This window comes from Corythoichthys intestinalis, chromosome 5 (assembly GCF_030265065.1).
Source record: "Corythoichthys intestinalis isolate RoL2023-P3 chromosome 5, ASM3026506v1, whole genome shotgun sequence".
NCBI classification, from domain to species: Eukaryota; Metazoa; Chordata; class Actinopteri; order Syngnathiformes; family Syngnathidae; genus Corythoichthys; species Corythoichthys intestinalis.
In genome coordinates this window covers 59,268,840-59,285,783 of record NC_080399.1, presented here as the reverse complement: position 1 = coordinate 59,285,783, position 16,944 = coordinate 59,268,840, and the positions used below count along the sequence as shown (strand labels likewise).

At 38.6% G+C, this 16,944-nt stretch overlaps 1 protein-coding gene across 6 annotated transcripts in view; it reads right to left on the bottom strand.

Annotated features, from left to right (window-relative positions):
• ppp6r3 (protein phosphatase 6, regulatory subunit 3) overlaps positions 1-16,374 on the bottom strand; it is a 94,555-nt gene extending 78,181 nt beyond the window's left edge. For all 6 annotated transcript variants that reach the window (XM_057835737.1, XM_057835733.1, XM_057835734.1 and 3 more), the window contains exons 1-3: positions 16,186-16,374; positions 9,666-9,823; positions 1,731-1,964 (exon numbers count right to left, since the gene is read on the bottom strand). In XM_057835737.1, the coding sequence (XP_057691720.1) occupies positions 1,731-1,957 (227 nt within the window). In that variant the 5' untranslated portion in view covers positions 1,958-1,964; positions 9,666-9,823; positions 16,186-16,374. The remainder of the gene's footprint in view (positions 1-1,730; positions 1,965-9,665; positions 9,824-16,185) is intronic.
• Between the last annotated feature and the right edge of the window lie 570 nt (positions 16,375-16,944).

The window sequence follows — 16,944 nt, the reverse complement described above, 5'->3', positions numbered from 1 at the left end:
GAAGATAGACGGAGAGACTTGAAGTTCTACCGTATTCCGAGAGACCCGGACAGGAGAGCGAGATGGACTGCTGCAATTCGACGAGAAAACTGGGCACCAAACGATCACCACGGATTATATAGTAGTCATCTTATATCTGGTAAGATGCATTTAATATATATTTAGAGGGTTTTGGGCTGACAACCACAATTAAGATCATTGCGAGGCTAATCGCCGACAACATAGTTTCAAATTCAAGATGCTTATTTCTTCCACCATCATTATTTTTTGAATAATATTTAGCTGGTAACAAGTGAAAGAAGCTGGCCTCGTCTACAGATCATCAGTTAAACAGGGGTGTCCAAACTTTTTGCAAAGAGGGCCAGATTTGATGTGGTAAAAATGTGGGGGGCTACCCAGGCTGATTTACGTAGAACAATATATTTAAACAAATTTTAGCAAGCCCTTCTGTGTGTCACATTTGCTTTATTATCATTTTTTTAAATTCATAATTTCAACAATCTCGCCTTTGTGGCGTTCTCTTTCGACACTCGGGCTCTTGCAAAATACTGCTGCTGTGAAATTAAACTAGTTTCAAGTTGCTATAATTTCTCGCTGCGTATCTTCCCCGTAATGTTGTCGTACATGTCAGTGTGTCTTGTTTGGTAATATCGCGTCAATTCGAACTCTTTGAAAACAGTGACTGTCTCTTTGCAAATGAGGCAGACACAGTTGTTGCGTATTTTATTGAACAAATAGTCCAATATCCACCTATCCTTGAAGCGTCGGCCATCGCAGTCAACTTTTTTTTTATTGATTGTCGCCATTTTAGAGAATTGGAAGTAAAGGGTCACACGGGGTAATGTTGCTTAGAGTGCTGCTCTTAAAGTTTTTCAAAGTTTCGGGAGAATAGGCTGAGTTTCTGTGGACAAGATAGTTGTAGACATCAGGGTAGCAGATGTCAGGCAGAGACGGTGAAGACAGCGGGTCGAAAAATATCGATTTAGGCATCAAATATGGATCTGGCGAATGGATCGACCGAAGCTTTTCCAAATAACGCCTTTTATGCAACACATCCAATGAGTTTACAGCATCTGAAAGCACCGGGGCTTCCATGAATTGCACTATAAATTGCACGATAAATTGAGACCATTGAGAATACGGACACACAATGACGGACAATATGGCGGCACAATACAGCGACACGTCATTGTGTGACGTTGGTGAGTGGGGTCTATAGGTTGAAACAAGTTGTCAATACGTTAAAACGAGCTGGCAATACCTAAAAACGAGAAAGCCCAAGTAGAAATGTTTCACTAACACAGGCAGCTCTGCGCTTCTGTCAGTTCCCACTCTGCACATTCGCCATAACTTTCCTAGTAGCAAGTTGCTTTTTCCTGTAATTTCAGTTGTTGGTTTCGTCGCATTACCTCTACCGCCCCCTAAAGTTGAGGAGAACTAACATCGACAAGGATTTTATTATCAATATTTTTTTTTACTCAAATGTATTCCTCGACTGAATGCGTGCACCGAACCGTGATGCCCGTACAGTGACGGTACAGGACGAATACAAATACAGTGACTCTTACCTGCTAGGCATGGACAAAAAAAATAAAAAAGTAAACATTCTGAAAATCTATTTAAGAAACGATTACGTTACGGCTACATTTCCATGCAATGCCTCGAATGGGAATCGTCCCTAAAAGAATTAATACATCAATCGATCTGTAGTTTCCACAATATAATCTTACTTGTATTTAACATTATCCTCCACATCAGTACTTGGTTCTTGCGTAATGAAGGTAACGAGGTCCTCCATGCATTCAGGTCTCAAAAGGAAGTCAATCAATTTGTGGTTCTGGGCTTTGCACTCTTGCAGAACATCCTCTTCATCCATTATGTCAGTTAGTCTTACATCGTCCCTCTCCAGCAGAGTGTCAATGTGTGATGTGGCATGGAGGTCAAATTTCCAAAACATAGTTGTCCTAAGTAAGAGAAATTCAGGGTTAGGATAATGTACACTATTCTGTCAAATTGTAACAATCGGATTCAAACATTCAAAATGCACAAATCATTCCATGGATACCTCTAATAGAGTTCAACAATACTTCATTTAATGTCAAATATCATTACGGGTACATATTTGAAAAGCATAAGGCGGAAAACACTGACAAGACTGAAAAAAACAGTTTCTGCTTTTGCACCCTTCTTTAAAAGAAATTGCTGTATTTTAAGCCAAACCATTTATTGTGTTTGATAGAACAATATGTCTATATGCTGCCATAGCAGATTCATGGCGCATTATGCCCCCAAAATATCTTTAAATTGTCCATTTTACCCTGGAAACCCCCGTTCACAGACGTCGCGCAACCGCTTTTGTTTCAACCCAGCCATAAAACGAAGGTTATTAATTATATTTATCATTCAAATTGTCCGTCATTTTTAGCTTAGGATCATTAATTGATGTCTAATATTTCGTTTAAAAAAAAAAAAAACTTAAAAAATTATTCCCTCGCATATTTTAAACATTTAAACAAATTACGTCACAATGAAAAAATGGCGTCTGTAAAAAAAGTCACGGATATCTACCTCATAACAATCACTTAATTGTATTTTTTTTTTGTTACTGTCGCATTTTCTCCAATACGTTACATAAATAATCGATCCAAACAAAGAAAAATTGGAAAAAAAAGAAAAAAAAACATTTAAAAGGGTAAATATATGAAAAAGAAAATCTCGACCACTCCTTGATGTCTGCGATTTCTGCATCGCAACCGTTGTTATATTACCAGGTTTCACCTATAAAATCCCCCCAAAAATCCAGCTGTGGCCATTCTCAGCTGTGTCTTGGCACTCAGTGATACATGCTAGAATGGAGTTTTGGGATTGAAACAAGGTAAGTACGCGATAATATTTCGTTAAAGTCATGGCGTCTGTAATTCTGCTCTCGCATGCTCTCACCTCCAGTTAGGGTTTTGCTGTTAATTTTTCTTTTTTTTTTAAATGCTGTCCTGTTCAAAAAAATTATTCCCCCAGAAAATTGAGATTTTAAGCTTTCCAATGCTGTATCACACATGCATACAGGACAATTTAGAAATTTGGCCAAATTGGGGGTCTCAGAGCGGAACTTCAAGTCATCTGAGTGTTTTCCGCTATTTATATGGAAGAATCAGTTCAAAGTCATTGATTATTTGGCAATTTGCATGTTAAATGTTTCCAGCTATAAAGCCAGTCATTTCACTGCTTTTGAAAACTTTAAATGTCCACAGTCACCAAAACAAAATAAAACAATTTGCAGTGAAAATAGTCGCGAGGGTGAGAAAAGTTGCTGACTGAAGCCCACAAATTGGTAATACGTCCCAGCTAGAGGATCTGATATGCAGTACTTGGACATAGACTTCATAATGAATTGACATGACACATTCCCCATTCACTGCGTCAAGCCTTCCCGAAGGGGGCCGTCCCACACTCCGCTTCATTTATTAGCAGTCAGTCACATGCAGCGATCTAACACCGGATTTAGGTTGAAAAAGTACGAAAGCTGTACTGCAGTGGTCTCAAACCGGTCCTCAAAGGGCCGCAGGGGGTACTGGATTTCATTCCAACCAAACGAGACAAATACCTTTTCACCAATCTGGTTTCTTACAAGTGTAATCAGTTGATTGCAATCAGGTGCTGCTTATGTTAGTAGAAACCTCATTGGTTGAACTGTTTGTGCTGGATCTGTTGGAACAAAAACCAGGACCCACTGCGGCCCTTTGTGGAGTCGGTTTGAGACCGCTGCTGTACTGCATACAAACAGGAAGGATTTTCTCAGGAGTGATTTGTTCAAGGATTCAAGGTAATTATTGTATTTTTTTCGTACCATGCATACGTTTTGAAATGTTTGAAAAGTCAATGGGAGAAATTAGCAGATACAGCATTGGCATTATACTTACGTAATATTTTCATAAATTATCTGCTAACTGCACATTTTTCTTTGCTTTTAACCAAGAATCGAGACTGTTTTACGTCCATATCTATATAAGATTTCAGGGATTTAAGCATTTATTCACAAGAATTCAACTGAAAAAGCTCTTTGTTTAAATATGGTGGCCGCTAACTTGCTTACCGACTAGCATCATAGTTTGCAATATTTACGTAAAATAAATGATAACTGCACGTTTGTTTCGCTTTTAAACAAGAATCGAGACCTTTTTACATCCGTATCTATAAAGAATTCAGGGATTTAAGCATTTATTCTAAAGAATCTAATGGAAAAAGCTCTTTGTTTACATATGGCGGCCGCTAACTTGCTTACTGACTAGCATCATAGTTTGCAATATTTACGTAAAATAAATGCTAACTAGGGCTGTCCCAAACGATTAATTTTCTCCCGATTAGTCAGCCGACTATTTTTACGATTAGTCGACTAATCTAATAATTAATTTTTTTTTTTTTTTTTTTTTTTACTAATTTAGCAATGAAATTTTTGTTGACGCTTATCAATTCACAAAAAACATACTGGAACACTCAAATCATTTATTAAAGTACAAATAAACACGTAAATAACAATAATAAATCACAAATAAACAATGAGTTCAAATACTGATAGAATTAACTAGTGTAGCATCCCGATTGAAAAGATGGTCTCTTAAACTGATGGTTTACAATTTTTATTCCATCCTTGATGTAAACACACCGTAAGAGCTACGGTGCACACAAATAAAGCAACACAATTAGAAATTAACAAAAACTTTTCACCTTTTTCCTTTTAAACCTTATTTATATATCAATGAATTGCCTATATGAATTGCCTTTACCTTATTACCTTATCATTGACAATCTCTCCCTTGAGTGCAATCACTGTATATACTGTATATATTTATGACCTTTTAACCTTATATAATTTTCTATACCATAAAATAAACCATAAGATGAAATAAACCTTTCAATTAGCATTAAGAACAATACTAATAGCATTTATAGGCCCATTGTCAATGAAACATTATTATTTAGTTAAGCGACAGCACCCTCTGGTGTACAAAAAATGAAAAACAACAAAAAAACAATTACAAACTGCGTGAAGGCGCTTGAGGTGTTTATTCACGGCCGACGTGCAGCCAAGCTTGGCACTGAAGAGACAGGACAGAAGAGTGTACTCTCCTTAGTTTCTTTGAAATAAGTCAATGTTTTGGACACTTTGGTGCGCTTTTTTTGGCTTTGTGCTGCTTTCCCCGCTTGCAAACAGAGCATCCGACATTCTAACTTTCCACGCATATATTTTTTCAACCCTTCATTAACCGTCGACGGGATGTTGTGCTCGTCGACGGATTTACGTCATTGATGACGTCGACTATGTCGACTAGTCGGGACAGCTCTAATGCTAACTGCATGATTTTTTTGCTTTTAACCAAGAATCGAGACGGTTTTACTTCCATATCTATAAAGAATTCATTCATTTAAGCATTTGTTCACAAGAATTTAATGGAAAAAGCTCTTTGTCTGTGATATGGCGGCCTCTAATTTGCTTACTGACTAGAAGCATAGTTCGCAATATTTAGATAAATTAAATGCTAACTGCATAGTTTTTTTTGCTTTTAACCAAGAATCGAGACTGTTTAACGTCCATATCTATAAAGAATTCAGGGATTTAAGCATTTATTTAGAAGAATTTAACGGAAAAAGCTCTTTATCTGTGATATGGCGGCCGCTAATTTGCTTAATGACTAGAAGCATAGTTTGTAATATTTATGTAAAATAAATGCTAACTGTACTTTCTTTTTTGCTTTTAACAAGAACCGAGACTGTTTTATGTCCATATCTATAAAGAATTCAGGAATTTAATCATTTATTCACAACAATTTTCAACAGAAAAAGCTCTTTGTCTGTGTTTCCCCTCGGTCAGATTTGACGGAGATAGGCCCCCTATGAATCGGCCCCGCGCCCTGTCAATACATTATGAAGTCTATGACTTAGATAAATTAAACATGTTCAGACATAGGCTAGGTTCATACCGCAGGTTCTAATGCACAAATCACAATTTTTTTCCGACACTAGTGAGGCATTAACTTTGCCGATTGGTCACATAGAAGTGGACAATTTCAAATCCGATCAAGGTCACTTTAGTATGTGGTGGCAATCTGATCTGGGCCACATTTTTCCAGAATATGGCTGCGGTCTGAACTCTCAAGTCTCCCAAATTGGAATTCATGCCGCAATTATGTCAGAAAAGAGTGAGAGAGGCAGGGAGGACGGGGTTGACAGGGCTGTGCATTACTGTTAGCAACTAGCTTGAACTCGGCTTTTAGGCAGGAGGCGGGCTTGACCAGTCATTAAAAAAACATAAAATGGACGAGTCCCAGATTTTTTTTTTTTTTTTATTATGTTTTTTTTATTTTGCTAACAAGCAAAAATGACAATGCCGTCATATAAACATGCGTATTTATGTGCTTACTTCTCACTGATCTGAAGAAATTTTGTATAAAAGTGCTGAGAACAATCTTTACTGTTTGTAAAGTGAGGCGGGGCACACTGTTGATTGCTATTACTCTCTTAGCAGGTATGTTTACCACATGAGCAAAACATCCTATTAGTGGTCCGAGTCCATCTGTGTTACGTACTGAATTAACAATATTTGCAGCATTATCTATAGCAGGGGTCCCCAAACTACGGCCCGCGGGCCGTATCCGGCCCGCAGCCACATTTGGTCCGGCCCCCTGAACAAAAAAACAAAAAAAAAATTGTTAAAAAAAAAAAAAAAAAAAAAAAAAAAAAAAAAAAATTCCCCCCCCCCCCCCCCCCCCCCCCAATAGAGTTATTTATGTCCTGGCTTTTTTCTGTGAAGAACTGAGCAATGGTTATTTGGTTATTATCTATTTAATTAATACAGTATTATTATATTATATTATATTACATGATATATTATATTATATTATATTATATTATATTATATTATATTATATTATATTATATTATATTATATTATATTATATTATATTCAGAGGTGCACATAAGTGGTCCGCACATGCGTACTGGACGTAGACAAACGCGCTGGCCCTCAACGGCTTCCATACGCTTTTGCGTACCGATGGCTGACCACTCTATTTGCGGCGGACACGAGAAAATAACTTCTCAAAATGTCGATGAGGCAGGCCACACTGAGTAATTACTTCCGTGTTCCCCCACCCCCGTCAAAAGACAGACAGATGACAGAGACGTCACCGGAGCTACCGAAAAAAAGGACTTTTGCTGAAAAGTGGCTACAGGAGGTACCATGGCTAGAAGCGAATGATGCTCGCACGGAAATGTGCCGTGAGAATCCCAATGTCGCCGATTAGATTTATGTAGGGTCAAAGAATTTCAGCCATCCAAATTTTGAAAAGCACGAAAAAAACAGAGCATGTGGCAATTAAGCAAACTATCGATGTCAAACAGGACCCCACTCGCCCTATGGACATGTGGCGGAATAGGGCGGAATAAAGGTAATGAACAGCGATATGCACTGACAAACGTGTTTTTGCTCGCATTTTACAAAGCTAAACATGCACGTTCAATGAGGTCTTATGAGGAGGACATCCCACTGTTAAAAAGGCTTGGAGTTAATGTGGGAGCCGCATAATGCCCTTTATTTTGAATTGGTGCTTTTATGTTTATTTCTTTACATTTCACTTCAAAGTAATGGCAATTTTGTTGTGCCAGTTGATGTTAATCGAGCATTAACTGTTAATATAATTAATCAAAGTTAATTGGCTCTAAGTAAAGCTTGTCATAAATTTATCGCATCAGGTGGGTCGGCTCTCAAGCTCAATGAGGACCATGTCACATCTCCAGGTCCTCCTCTGAGAACCTGGGCAAAAAAAATATGTGCACCCCTGATTATATTATATTATATTATATTATATTATATTATATTATATTATATTATATTATATTAAGGGCTGTCAAAGTTATCGTGTTAACGGGCGGTAATTAATTTTTTTCATTAATCACGTTAAAATATTTGACGCAATTAACGCATATGCCCCGTTCAAACAGATTAAAATGACAGCAGTGTCATGTCCACTTGTTACTTGTGTTTTTTGTCTCCCTCTGCTGGCGCTTGGGTGCGACTGATTTTATGCACCATGAGCATTGTGTAATTCTTGACATCAACAATGGTGAGCTACTAGTTAATTTTTTTGATTGAAAATTTTACCAATTTTATTAAAACGAAAACATTAAGAAGGGTTTTAACATAAAATTTCTATAATTTGTACTAAAATCTATCTTTTAAGAACTACAAGTCTTTCTACCCAGGGATTGCTTTGACAGAATATTAATGTTAATGCCATCTTGTTGATTTATTGTTATAATAAACAAATACAGTACTTATGTACAGTATGTTGAATGTATATATCTGTCTTGTCTTATCTTTCCATTCCAACAATAATTTACAGAAAAATAAGGCATATTTTAGAGATGTTTGAATTGCGATTAATTACGATTAATTTTTAAGCTGTGATTAACTCGCTTAAAATTTTTAATCGTTTGACAGCCCTAATTATATTATATTATATTATACTATATTATATCATTTTTATTTTATTTACTTTGGTTCCATGAAGAATCCAGAAAGGGTTATTTGATTGTGGCTTTCTGAAAAACAATACATTTTTACATTTAGGCACTCCTGCAATCGTCACACTTTTTCTGTTACAAACTGACCCCGGCCCCTCATCAGAGAAGAGAAGGGTTATGTGGCCCTCACAGGAAAAAGTTTGGGGACCCCTGATCTATAGTCACTGGAATGGCCTGCTTAACTTCCATTCAGTCATGGCGGTTTTTAATTCATCGATATCGTATATGGACTACGCGTCCCATGATCACTCTGGGCTCACGCAGCCAATGGCATGGGACTTGGAGGGCTCTAACATAGCCCATCTAGGTTGCTATTTGACGATATCTAGTTTGTGTGCGCGAGTGTGGTTGGGCATTAAAAAAAAGTTAACAAACGCCACAGAAGTCACATCTGCTCATTACTGCACAACACCAGCATTTGACAATCGACGAGTTTGAAGTACAGCGCTATTAATTTGCCACTGATTGTTCATCATGTAACCGTGAGTTAGGTCTCTGTGACCCACGGTCTTAACCTGTCTGTTGTCAAAACGAGGTTATTCGTAGCAGCCAAGTCAGCAACAATGTATTGACGGTCTTTGTTGTACGTATCCGAAAAGACAGTCTTTGTTTAATATATACGAGTGGGGATAGCATATCAGATCACCCAAAATGCTGCCAAACAACGGTTCTATATGATATTGAAGCCGGTAAGCCGCCTCTATAAGTTTCTGTCTTTCCTTATGAGTAAGGATCCGCGTGCGCCACAGCTCCCACCATTCATTCATGCAGTTTGGCGCAGGAGTGGAGGAGGGGAGCTGCTAACGGCAGAATTTATTTATTGAAGGCAAAGCTGGGCCGGACATTTAAGCGAGAGAGACGACAAAAATAAATTCAGAAAATATATTTTGGGAGTTTTGGATCGAATGTTTTTGCGTATTGAATCAAAGAGGGCGTATCAAATGGTTCAATACAAAACTGAGTATTGTTGCATCGATAGTATTTATCCAACTGTGCATTAATTTACTGTAACTGGCACTCCCAGTCCTTCGTATCATACGGCACAACTTTCCATAACAAATTAGGGACGAACTAATCGCATTCCATACCTATTTGTGGGAAGTCCACAAGTCAGAACTCAGGTTAAAAGACAGGTTGTTGTGGTGTGTGATATTTGTGGCCCATTCCAAGTCTGTCGGCACTTGCAGGTTAATCAGCGCAATGGAAATGAATGTCACAACAGCCGTGCACATACAGCATACACCACCTGTAAAGAGAAATAGGAAAAGACAATCTGGGTCTTCGGTTTATCAGACATAAACGATATTGATGTAAAATGTAAAATGTTTCCCATCAGTGGAGCTTCTCAGAATTATTTGCATTATGTGAGTGACCCAATGCTGAGAAAAGCCCTTCCAAACTTCTCCCACTCGCTCGCTCTCAAATCTGGCAGCATCCACACAGCACCTAAGGATGATTTTCCTCATTATTTTTTGTTCGGTTGCAATGTACATTCTTAGTCTACTGTAGGTAGAAGTGTGTAGTAACGCGTTACATTTACCCTGTTACAATTACTTGAGTAACTTTTGGAGAAAAATCTACCTCTAAGAGTAGTTTTACCACCCCATACTTCTACTTGAGTAGATTTGTGAAGAAGAAACGCTACTCTTACTCTGCTACTTTGGGCTACCCTTGCGTTACTTACATTTCTCCTCTTTATTCAACATATTAGAATTTACTTTATCTTTGGCAGTGATGTCGACGGTGGCTCTCCCAGTTTCACCAATAAAGTGAGGCAACAATGATCACATGACTATTATACATATACAGTAGTGGTGCAACGATTAATCGATTAACTTGTGTAATTTGATTAGAAAAAAGCTTCGAAAAAAATTTTGCTGCTTAGGGGATTCGTTTAATTGGAGTGGCATTGTAATGTTTGTTTTGAAAGTGTTTGCATTTAATAAAACAATGTTAGCATTTTATAGCATTTAAGCTAGCGGACTTTTGCTATGCAAGTTAGCCAATTGTTCTTTTGTTGTACTTCAATCCTCTAACTACATATGAGATCCTCTTACTACTGATAACTACTTAAATACTTTGATTTTTTTTTTTTTTTTTTGTATACCGTTTGAGGCTAAGCACAGGTCTATTTTGAAATGTATTTATTGCTCTTGTGAAATGAAAATGTAATTCTGCATAGGTTGAAAAAAACACTCTGGAATTTTATTTTGTATTCGCATTTAATGATGTTTTGAAAGTTCAATCTTCACAAGCCTTTGTTACACATCTACTAAAATTTATTCTGCAACAATTAAATGCTGGTAATCCGATTACTCGATTATTCGAACGAACCAATTGATAGATTAATCCATCCATCCATTATCATCTACCACACACAAGCTTGCAGTCGGAAGTCCTACAATTACGCCGGCCGGTTCAAACATGTGGCATCTTTAAAGGTGCTACTGAGAAGTGGAGGTTGAGTTTTTTTTACCTGTGACTGCCGCCTCCAGCCTAAAGCGTAACTGCAGTTCATGCATGCTGCGCATGATTGTACAATCACTAACATAAACCAACGAGCGTTTGGCCAATCAAATCAGCACCAGAAACGTAAAAAACGCAAACGTAATTGTTTACCGTTAGTAGCAAGTCTTGTAGCAAGTCTTAAGTGGGTTCGAAAAGGGTTTTTGCCAAGCTGAGACAAAGCAGAGGCTAGATGAAAGGGCGCTGCTGCTGCAGGGACGTGTTCGCTAAAACAATCTCTTTTAAAGGGAAGAAAAGGGATTTTTGGGGCAGTCTCAGGTAAGATGTCAGGGCTCTGTGTACTCGTCAGGGCATTTAGCGGAGCATGCATGGACTACGTAGGAAAGTTTTTTAAATTGACACTAAAAATTAGTGATGTCCCGATCGCATATTTTTGCACCCGAGTCTGAGTCACCTGATTTTGAGAATCTGCTGATACAGAGTCCCGATCTGATACTGGGAAAAAAAAATCATTTGACTGTTGGAGCATATCAACTCTCTCAAGAACAGACAACTAGCTTAAATGTAGCACAAATTAATGGCACCCCTTCGGGTCCATTTTGCATTAAATGGGGTTTAAGATATTTTCATCTCGAGTGTTGACGTGACTTTCAGGAATTTCGTTTGTGCTGCAATCGTTTCATAGATATATTAATTTCGACTGATGACGTCACTCGCAGCTTTTTCGTGTCTCGCGCCTGACTGAGCGTGCCAACTCTCTCATTAACAGAGGGGTGTCCCAACAACCAGCGCAAACGTAGCGCCAACGAATGGTGACTCGCAGACCCCCATTTACTGCAAAATGGTCCTGAAGGGGTGCCATTCGTTTGTGCTATGTTCAAACTAGTTGTTGGGACACCCCTCTGTAATTGAGGGAGTTGGTACGCTCTATCAGCCGCTGGAGGGCTGCGAGTAACGCAATCCCTCGAAACTAATATTTTAATATCTGAAAAACGATAGAAGCAGAAACAAAAAGTTTTACAGCACAAACGATTGGCATCTTTTTTAGCCAGTTTTAATCAGAATGGGATGCTGGTCTACCTCGGATTGATCTATAATAGACTTGCTAATATCTCAACAGCAAACATTTTTCAGTACAAACGAGCACAAACCTTGCACAAACGAATAACAAATTTTTTCTATAAATTTGCGTTTGAAGTGGGGCCAACTTTTTATGAGCTTGGACATGACAAACAGTGGAAACCAGACGTTTACTGAGAGAATAAGATAATTCAGCATTTTTTTCCTCTGCATCTCATACCAGACTATGCAATGATTCTGGCTGAAGCTGATAAGCATATCGATATCCACTGTGAAACAAGTATTGTAACGACAGGCTGAAAGACCACTCAACCATTTTAAACCACAGGAAAACACCTTAATTTTGGGAGACAGTATCATTTGGTTTAACAGAACTAAAATGTAACTGCTGTGCCATAAGGAGTACTGTTAACAGTAGGGGTGTGACAATATATCAAAGAGGCAATATATCGTGGTACTTTGGATCCAGGGTTATAAACATGCTTCCGTCAATTATCGATATATCGTATTAAAAGTCGGTGTTTAAAAAAATAAAATAAAAATAAGGTACCTAAATCAAAGCATTTATAGCCAGTCATCCCGGTTTTGGGGGCATTTACAGGTCACTTCCTGTTAATTTTAGGACATTTATAAGTGACTTCACAGTTAATTTCCTATTCATTTTTGGATATTCCCTGTTAGCTTCCTGGTCAGTAACCAAAATTCCAAAGAAATTTCAAAGAAAGATCCATAAATGCCCTAAAAATAAACGGGAAGTAACCTCAAATCAACACGAAATTACCTGAAATTAGAAATACACCGATCGGTCAGGCCGACTATCGGCGCCAAAATTTGGAAATTTGACGTATATCTTTTTTTTTTTAGCCCAATTTCTTCCTCTGCGCTATATTTGTAATGCCGGCCCATTGACTTCATGATGTATTGACGGGTCATATCGGTCATGCGCCTCGCCTTCAAGTAGGGGGCCACCAGCGATCTAACGCCGGATTTCTGTTGAAAAAGTAAGAAAGCTATACTGCATACAAACAGGAAGGATTGTCTCAGGCAGGGGTCGCGTTAACCGAATATTTTCCGTCGTTGACCGATTTTTTAAAACGGTGACGGAAAAAACTGAAGTCCATCCGTCATTTTGACCGGTTGCAATTCACACCCCAGACCACAGGGTGGCGAATGAGCATATTAATTAGCTATTGTCTCTCTTGATGCATGACGTCGTTGGCCTTACTCGGAAAAATGTCAAGGCAACTGAGTGTCCGAAGTTTCTTCAAAAAGCCCCAAAACGACGATGGTGTTGATAAAAGAGGTGAAAAAACAGGGACTGCACAAGCGGGCACGCAATTCAAGTCCATGCGCACCAGGAGGAAAGTGTGAGACTACGTTCAGGCCACAGCAGGTGAACTGTTAATTTCATTGTTCCATATGCTACATATGGTAGGCTACCTACTTACTGGGGCCACAGTCAGCTGTTTTTGTCACTGCGGAGAAAAAGTTACATATTCATCTGCTTGATGTGTGATGGCACGGTGTGGATTCTCTGTTAAGCTTGTTCGGATAGAATATTAATTTAAAATGAATGAAAACTAAATACTATTGAATATGTTGAAGCGGTATGCAATGTTAAGAGTCTTGTTAGCTGTAGGCGCACTATCCTATTCCCCTCACTATCCACTCGCGGGGGCCTGCGCTTGTCAGTGACGTTCCTTATTCTCGCTATATGATTATACAACTTTAACATTTGTTAATAATACGCTCTGTGTGTAGTATCATCCATGGCTTTTCCTTTTTAAATGGGCACTTATAAGCGAACGCAAGAAGTAACAACGGGAACATTTTTAAACAGGCATTTCACGGGAGAGCATTTCGACTCTTCGGCCAATCATATAGCGAGAGCGAGTGGATAGTGAGGGGACCCACGCGGCTCTTAAGTGTCTCTGTCACGTGACTGTCGTAGCCGGTAACGCGCTCAGCCAAATGGACACACAAGTACGGAAGGTGAATTATGCCAAACAAAGGGTCACCACAATGTCATTATCATCATTTTTAAAATTTAAGTGACGGGTAAAAATAGATTATGACCGGATTTTTATGACCCTGTCAGTCAAAATGACAGACAACGAAAAAGTCTAGCGCAACCTCTGGTCTCAGGAGTAATTTGTTCGAGGATTCAAGGTAATTACTATATTTTTTGTGCGATGCATGCATTTTGAAACGTGAAAAAAAAATCACTGGGAGAAACTAGCCGATTGGCATCATAGTTCACAATATTTATGTAAAATAAATGCTAACTGCACGTTTTTGGTTTTTTTTGCTTTTAACCAAGAATCGAGACCGTTTTAGGTCCATATCTATAAAGAATTCGGGGATTTAAGCATTGATACACAAGAATTTTCACCGGAAAAGCTCTGTTTACATGAGGCAGCCGCTAAATACATTCACTAACAGACTAGCATACCATTGTACTTCGAGATATTTAACTAAAATAAATGCTAACTGCACGTTTTTATTTTTATTTTTTTGCTTTTAACCAAGAATCGAGACTGTTTTACATCCATATCTAGAAAGAATTCGAGGATTTAAGCATTTATTCACACGAATTTTCAACGAGCAAAGCTCTTTGTCTGTGATTCCATTCGATCAGAAGGCCTCGCCAACAATGCAGGCCCCCTATTTAACGGCCCCACGCCCCGTGTCCCGTCAATACATTATGAAGTCTATGGCCGGTCATATCGAAAAAGGATAGCGGCCACTTGGGGATGTCGGTAACAAAATACAACAGCATAACGTCTTTTAGAACTACTCCTTCTCCCCCTACTAGTAGGAGCCACTTCAATGCAGGCAGGTGGCTGCCCCCAGCTGGAGGGATTCTCTTCAAATTGGTCCTGTGAAAAATCATGAAAACCGAACATTTTCATGAATTTATCAAATCTGGCCGGACGGTACGAACAGGACGTGAAAAGTGGACATGTCAAGGCAAAAGAGGCCGTTTCGTCGCCCAGCGTTTGAATATTTGTTCGCATTTCGTGACTTGACCCTGGATAAAGCGGTAGATAATGGATGGATGGATGGATGACATTTTCTTCTATTTTGAACTTGCTTTTTAGTTTAAGACAGTAGAATAAACTTTAACTTTTAAATGCTGTGATTTAAAAAAATTTTTAAAGCCAATTTGTTTTCCCTGTTGTCGCGAACCTGTGCCAAACCGTGAGCCCCGTACCGAGGTACGTACCGAACCGTGACCTGTGTGTACTGTTACACCCCTAGTATGTATGTATGCTGTTCTTATTTGTGGTGTGTGGTTGAACGATCCAGTCAGGCAAAAAAATGAAGGTTATGCTTCTACTCGTGACAAAAACACGACCTTCAGCAGTCTACTAACCGGGCACAATTACATAAAACAAAAAGGTTTTTAAAACTCCCGCTGATATGATAAACACAACATCCTTGTTCCCGTTATTTCTACGGCAGAAAAAGACCAAGCAAATGCAAGATGCGACGAGCAGCTTCAGTTCAAAGGTTGGCCAATTAGCAGCGAGCTGTCAGGAGGGTCCGATTCAATCGGACCACTCTCAAAAATTACCATTGTACTCTGTAATCGGCTCGGCTTCTTGTTAACCCTCCTAGGAAATCCAAAATAGGCTGCTTTCTGTACTAATACAACCAGAAGCAAAACACAACAAATCCAACAGAACCTTGCTAGGTTTGTTGTCTTTTGGTACTGGTCCTTCAGATACGGAAACCAGCCCATGTTGGCTTTATTAGCAGTGAATGCTCTAGTAAAATGTCATTTCGCATTGCAACAAGCACGTATTGCTCCAAAACACAACTGTCAAACTAGTAACAGCGACGTTTATCATAAACAATGTTACTTGACTATCAGCTGAACCAGCCATATCAACCAAGTTTACCACATCATCTCAATCTATCAATATCGTTCAATTATTAAAATATAAGTAGCGTACATGCACATCTTGCGTTTGCCGGCTAGACTGTAGAATCACTGCTGACAAGTCGTTCATGTAGCACCAATCATGATTCATTTCACGGACCGGCTAGTGTACCTACCAACAATGTTGTGCTCGGTGACCCTCCGCATGAATATCTTTCCAATGAAGTCAAATCAATAATCAGTCCCAAAGATAAATACATATAAAACGTGCCGGAGAAAAAAACATTTAAAATTGAGGGATGTGACCAACATGAAATAGTTGGCAATGGAGGACACTTTTCAAGATGGCGCTCCCGACCAGTCAATAGCATCGATCCCTTCCCCCACAGCATGTTAGAGGTTTGTCGCTCAGTTGGTAACAGTAATACTATTGGTTAAAATCCAATCACTCAAAACAGCCCCTTGTATTCTATTGGCTCTCGAGCTCCGTGGACAGAAAAATGTAACGAATCCAAGTGATGGTTGCAGTTTTGTTGGATATACCAAACAGACAACGTCATATTTTCTGCAGAAAACCCACTACATGTAATGTAATGTAATGTAATGTAAGGTAATGTAATATAATGTAGTACACTACAGTCAGTGTGGGGCACGTTACTTTAAAAAAAGTAATTAGTTATAGTTACTCACTACTTCTTCCAAATAGTAACTGAGTTAGTAACTGAATTACTCTATAGTAAAAGTAACTAGTTACCAGGGAAAGTAACTATTTCTGTTACTTTAAAAAGAAGTTGCTGTATGTCAAAGAATCTGAAATTTTCTGAGCAGTATTCGAGTCAGTTGAACAGAGAAGAACAGATAGTTGTGTTATAGAACCTTGTAATATTTATTGCACCTCACAAGCAACAGATTTATCCTACACTTGAAGTGCAACA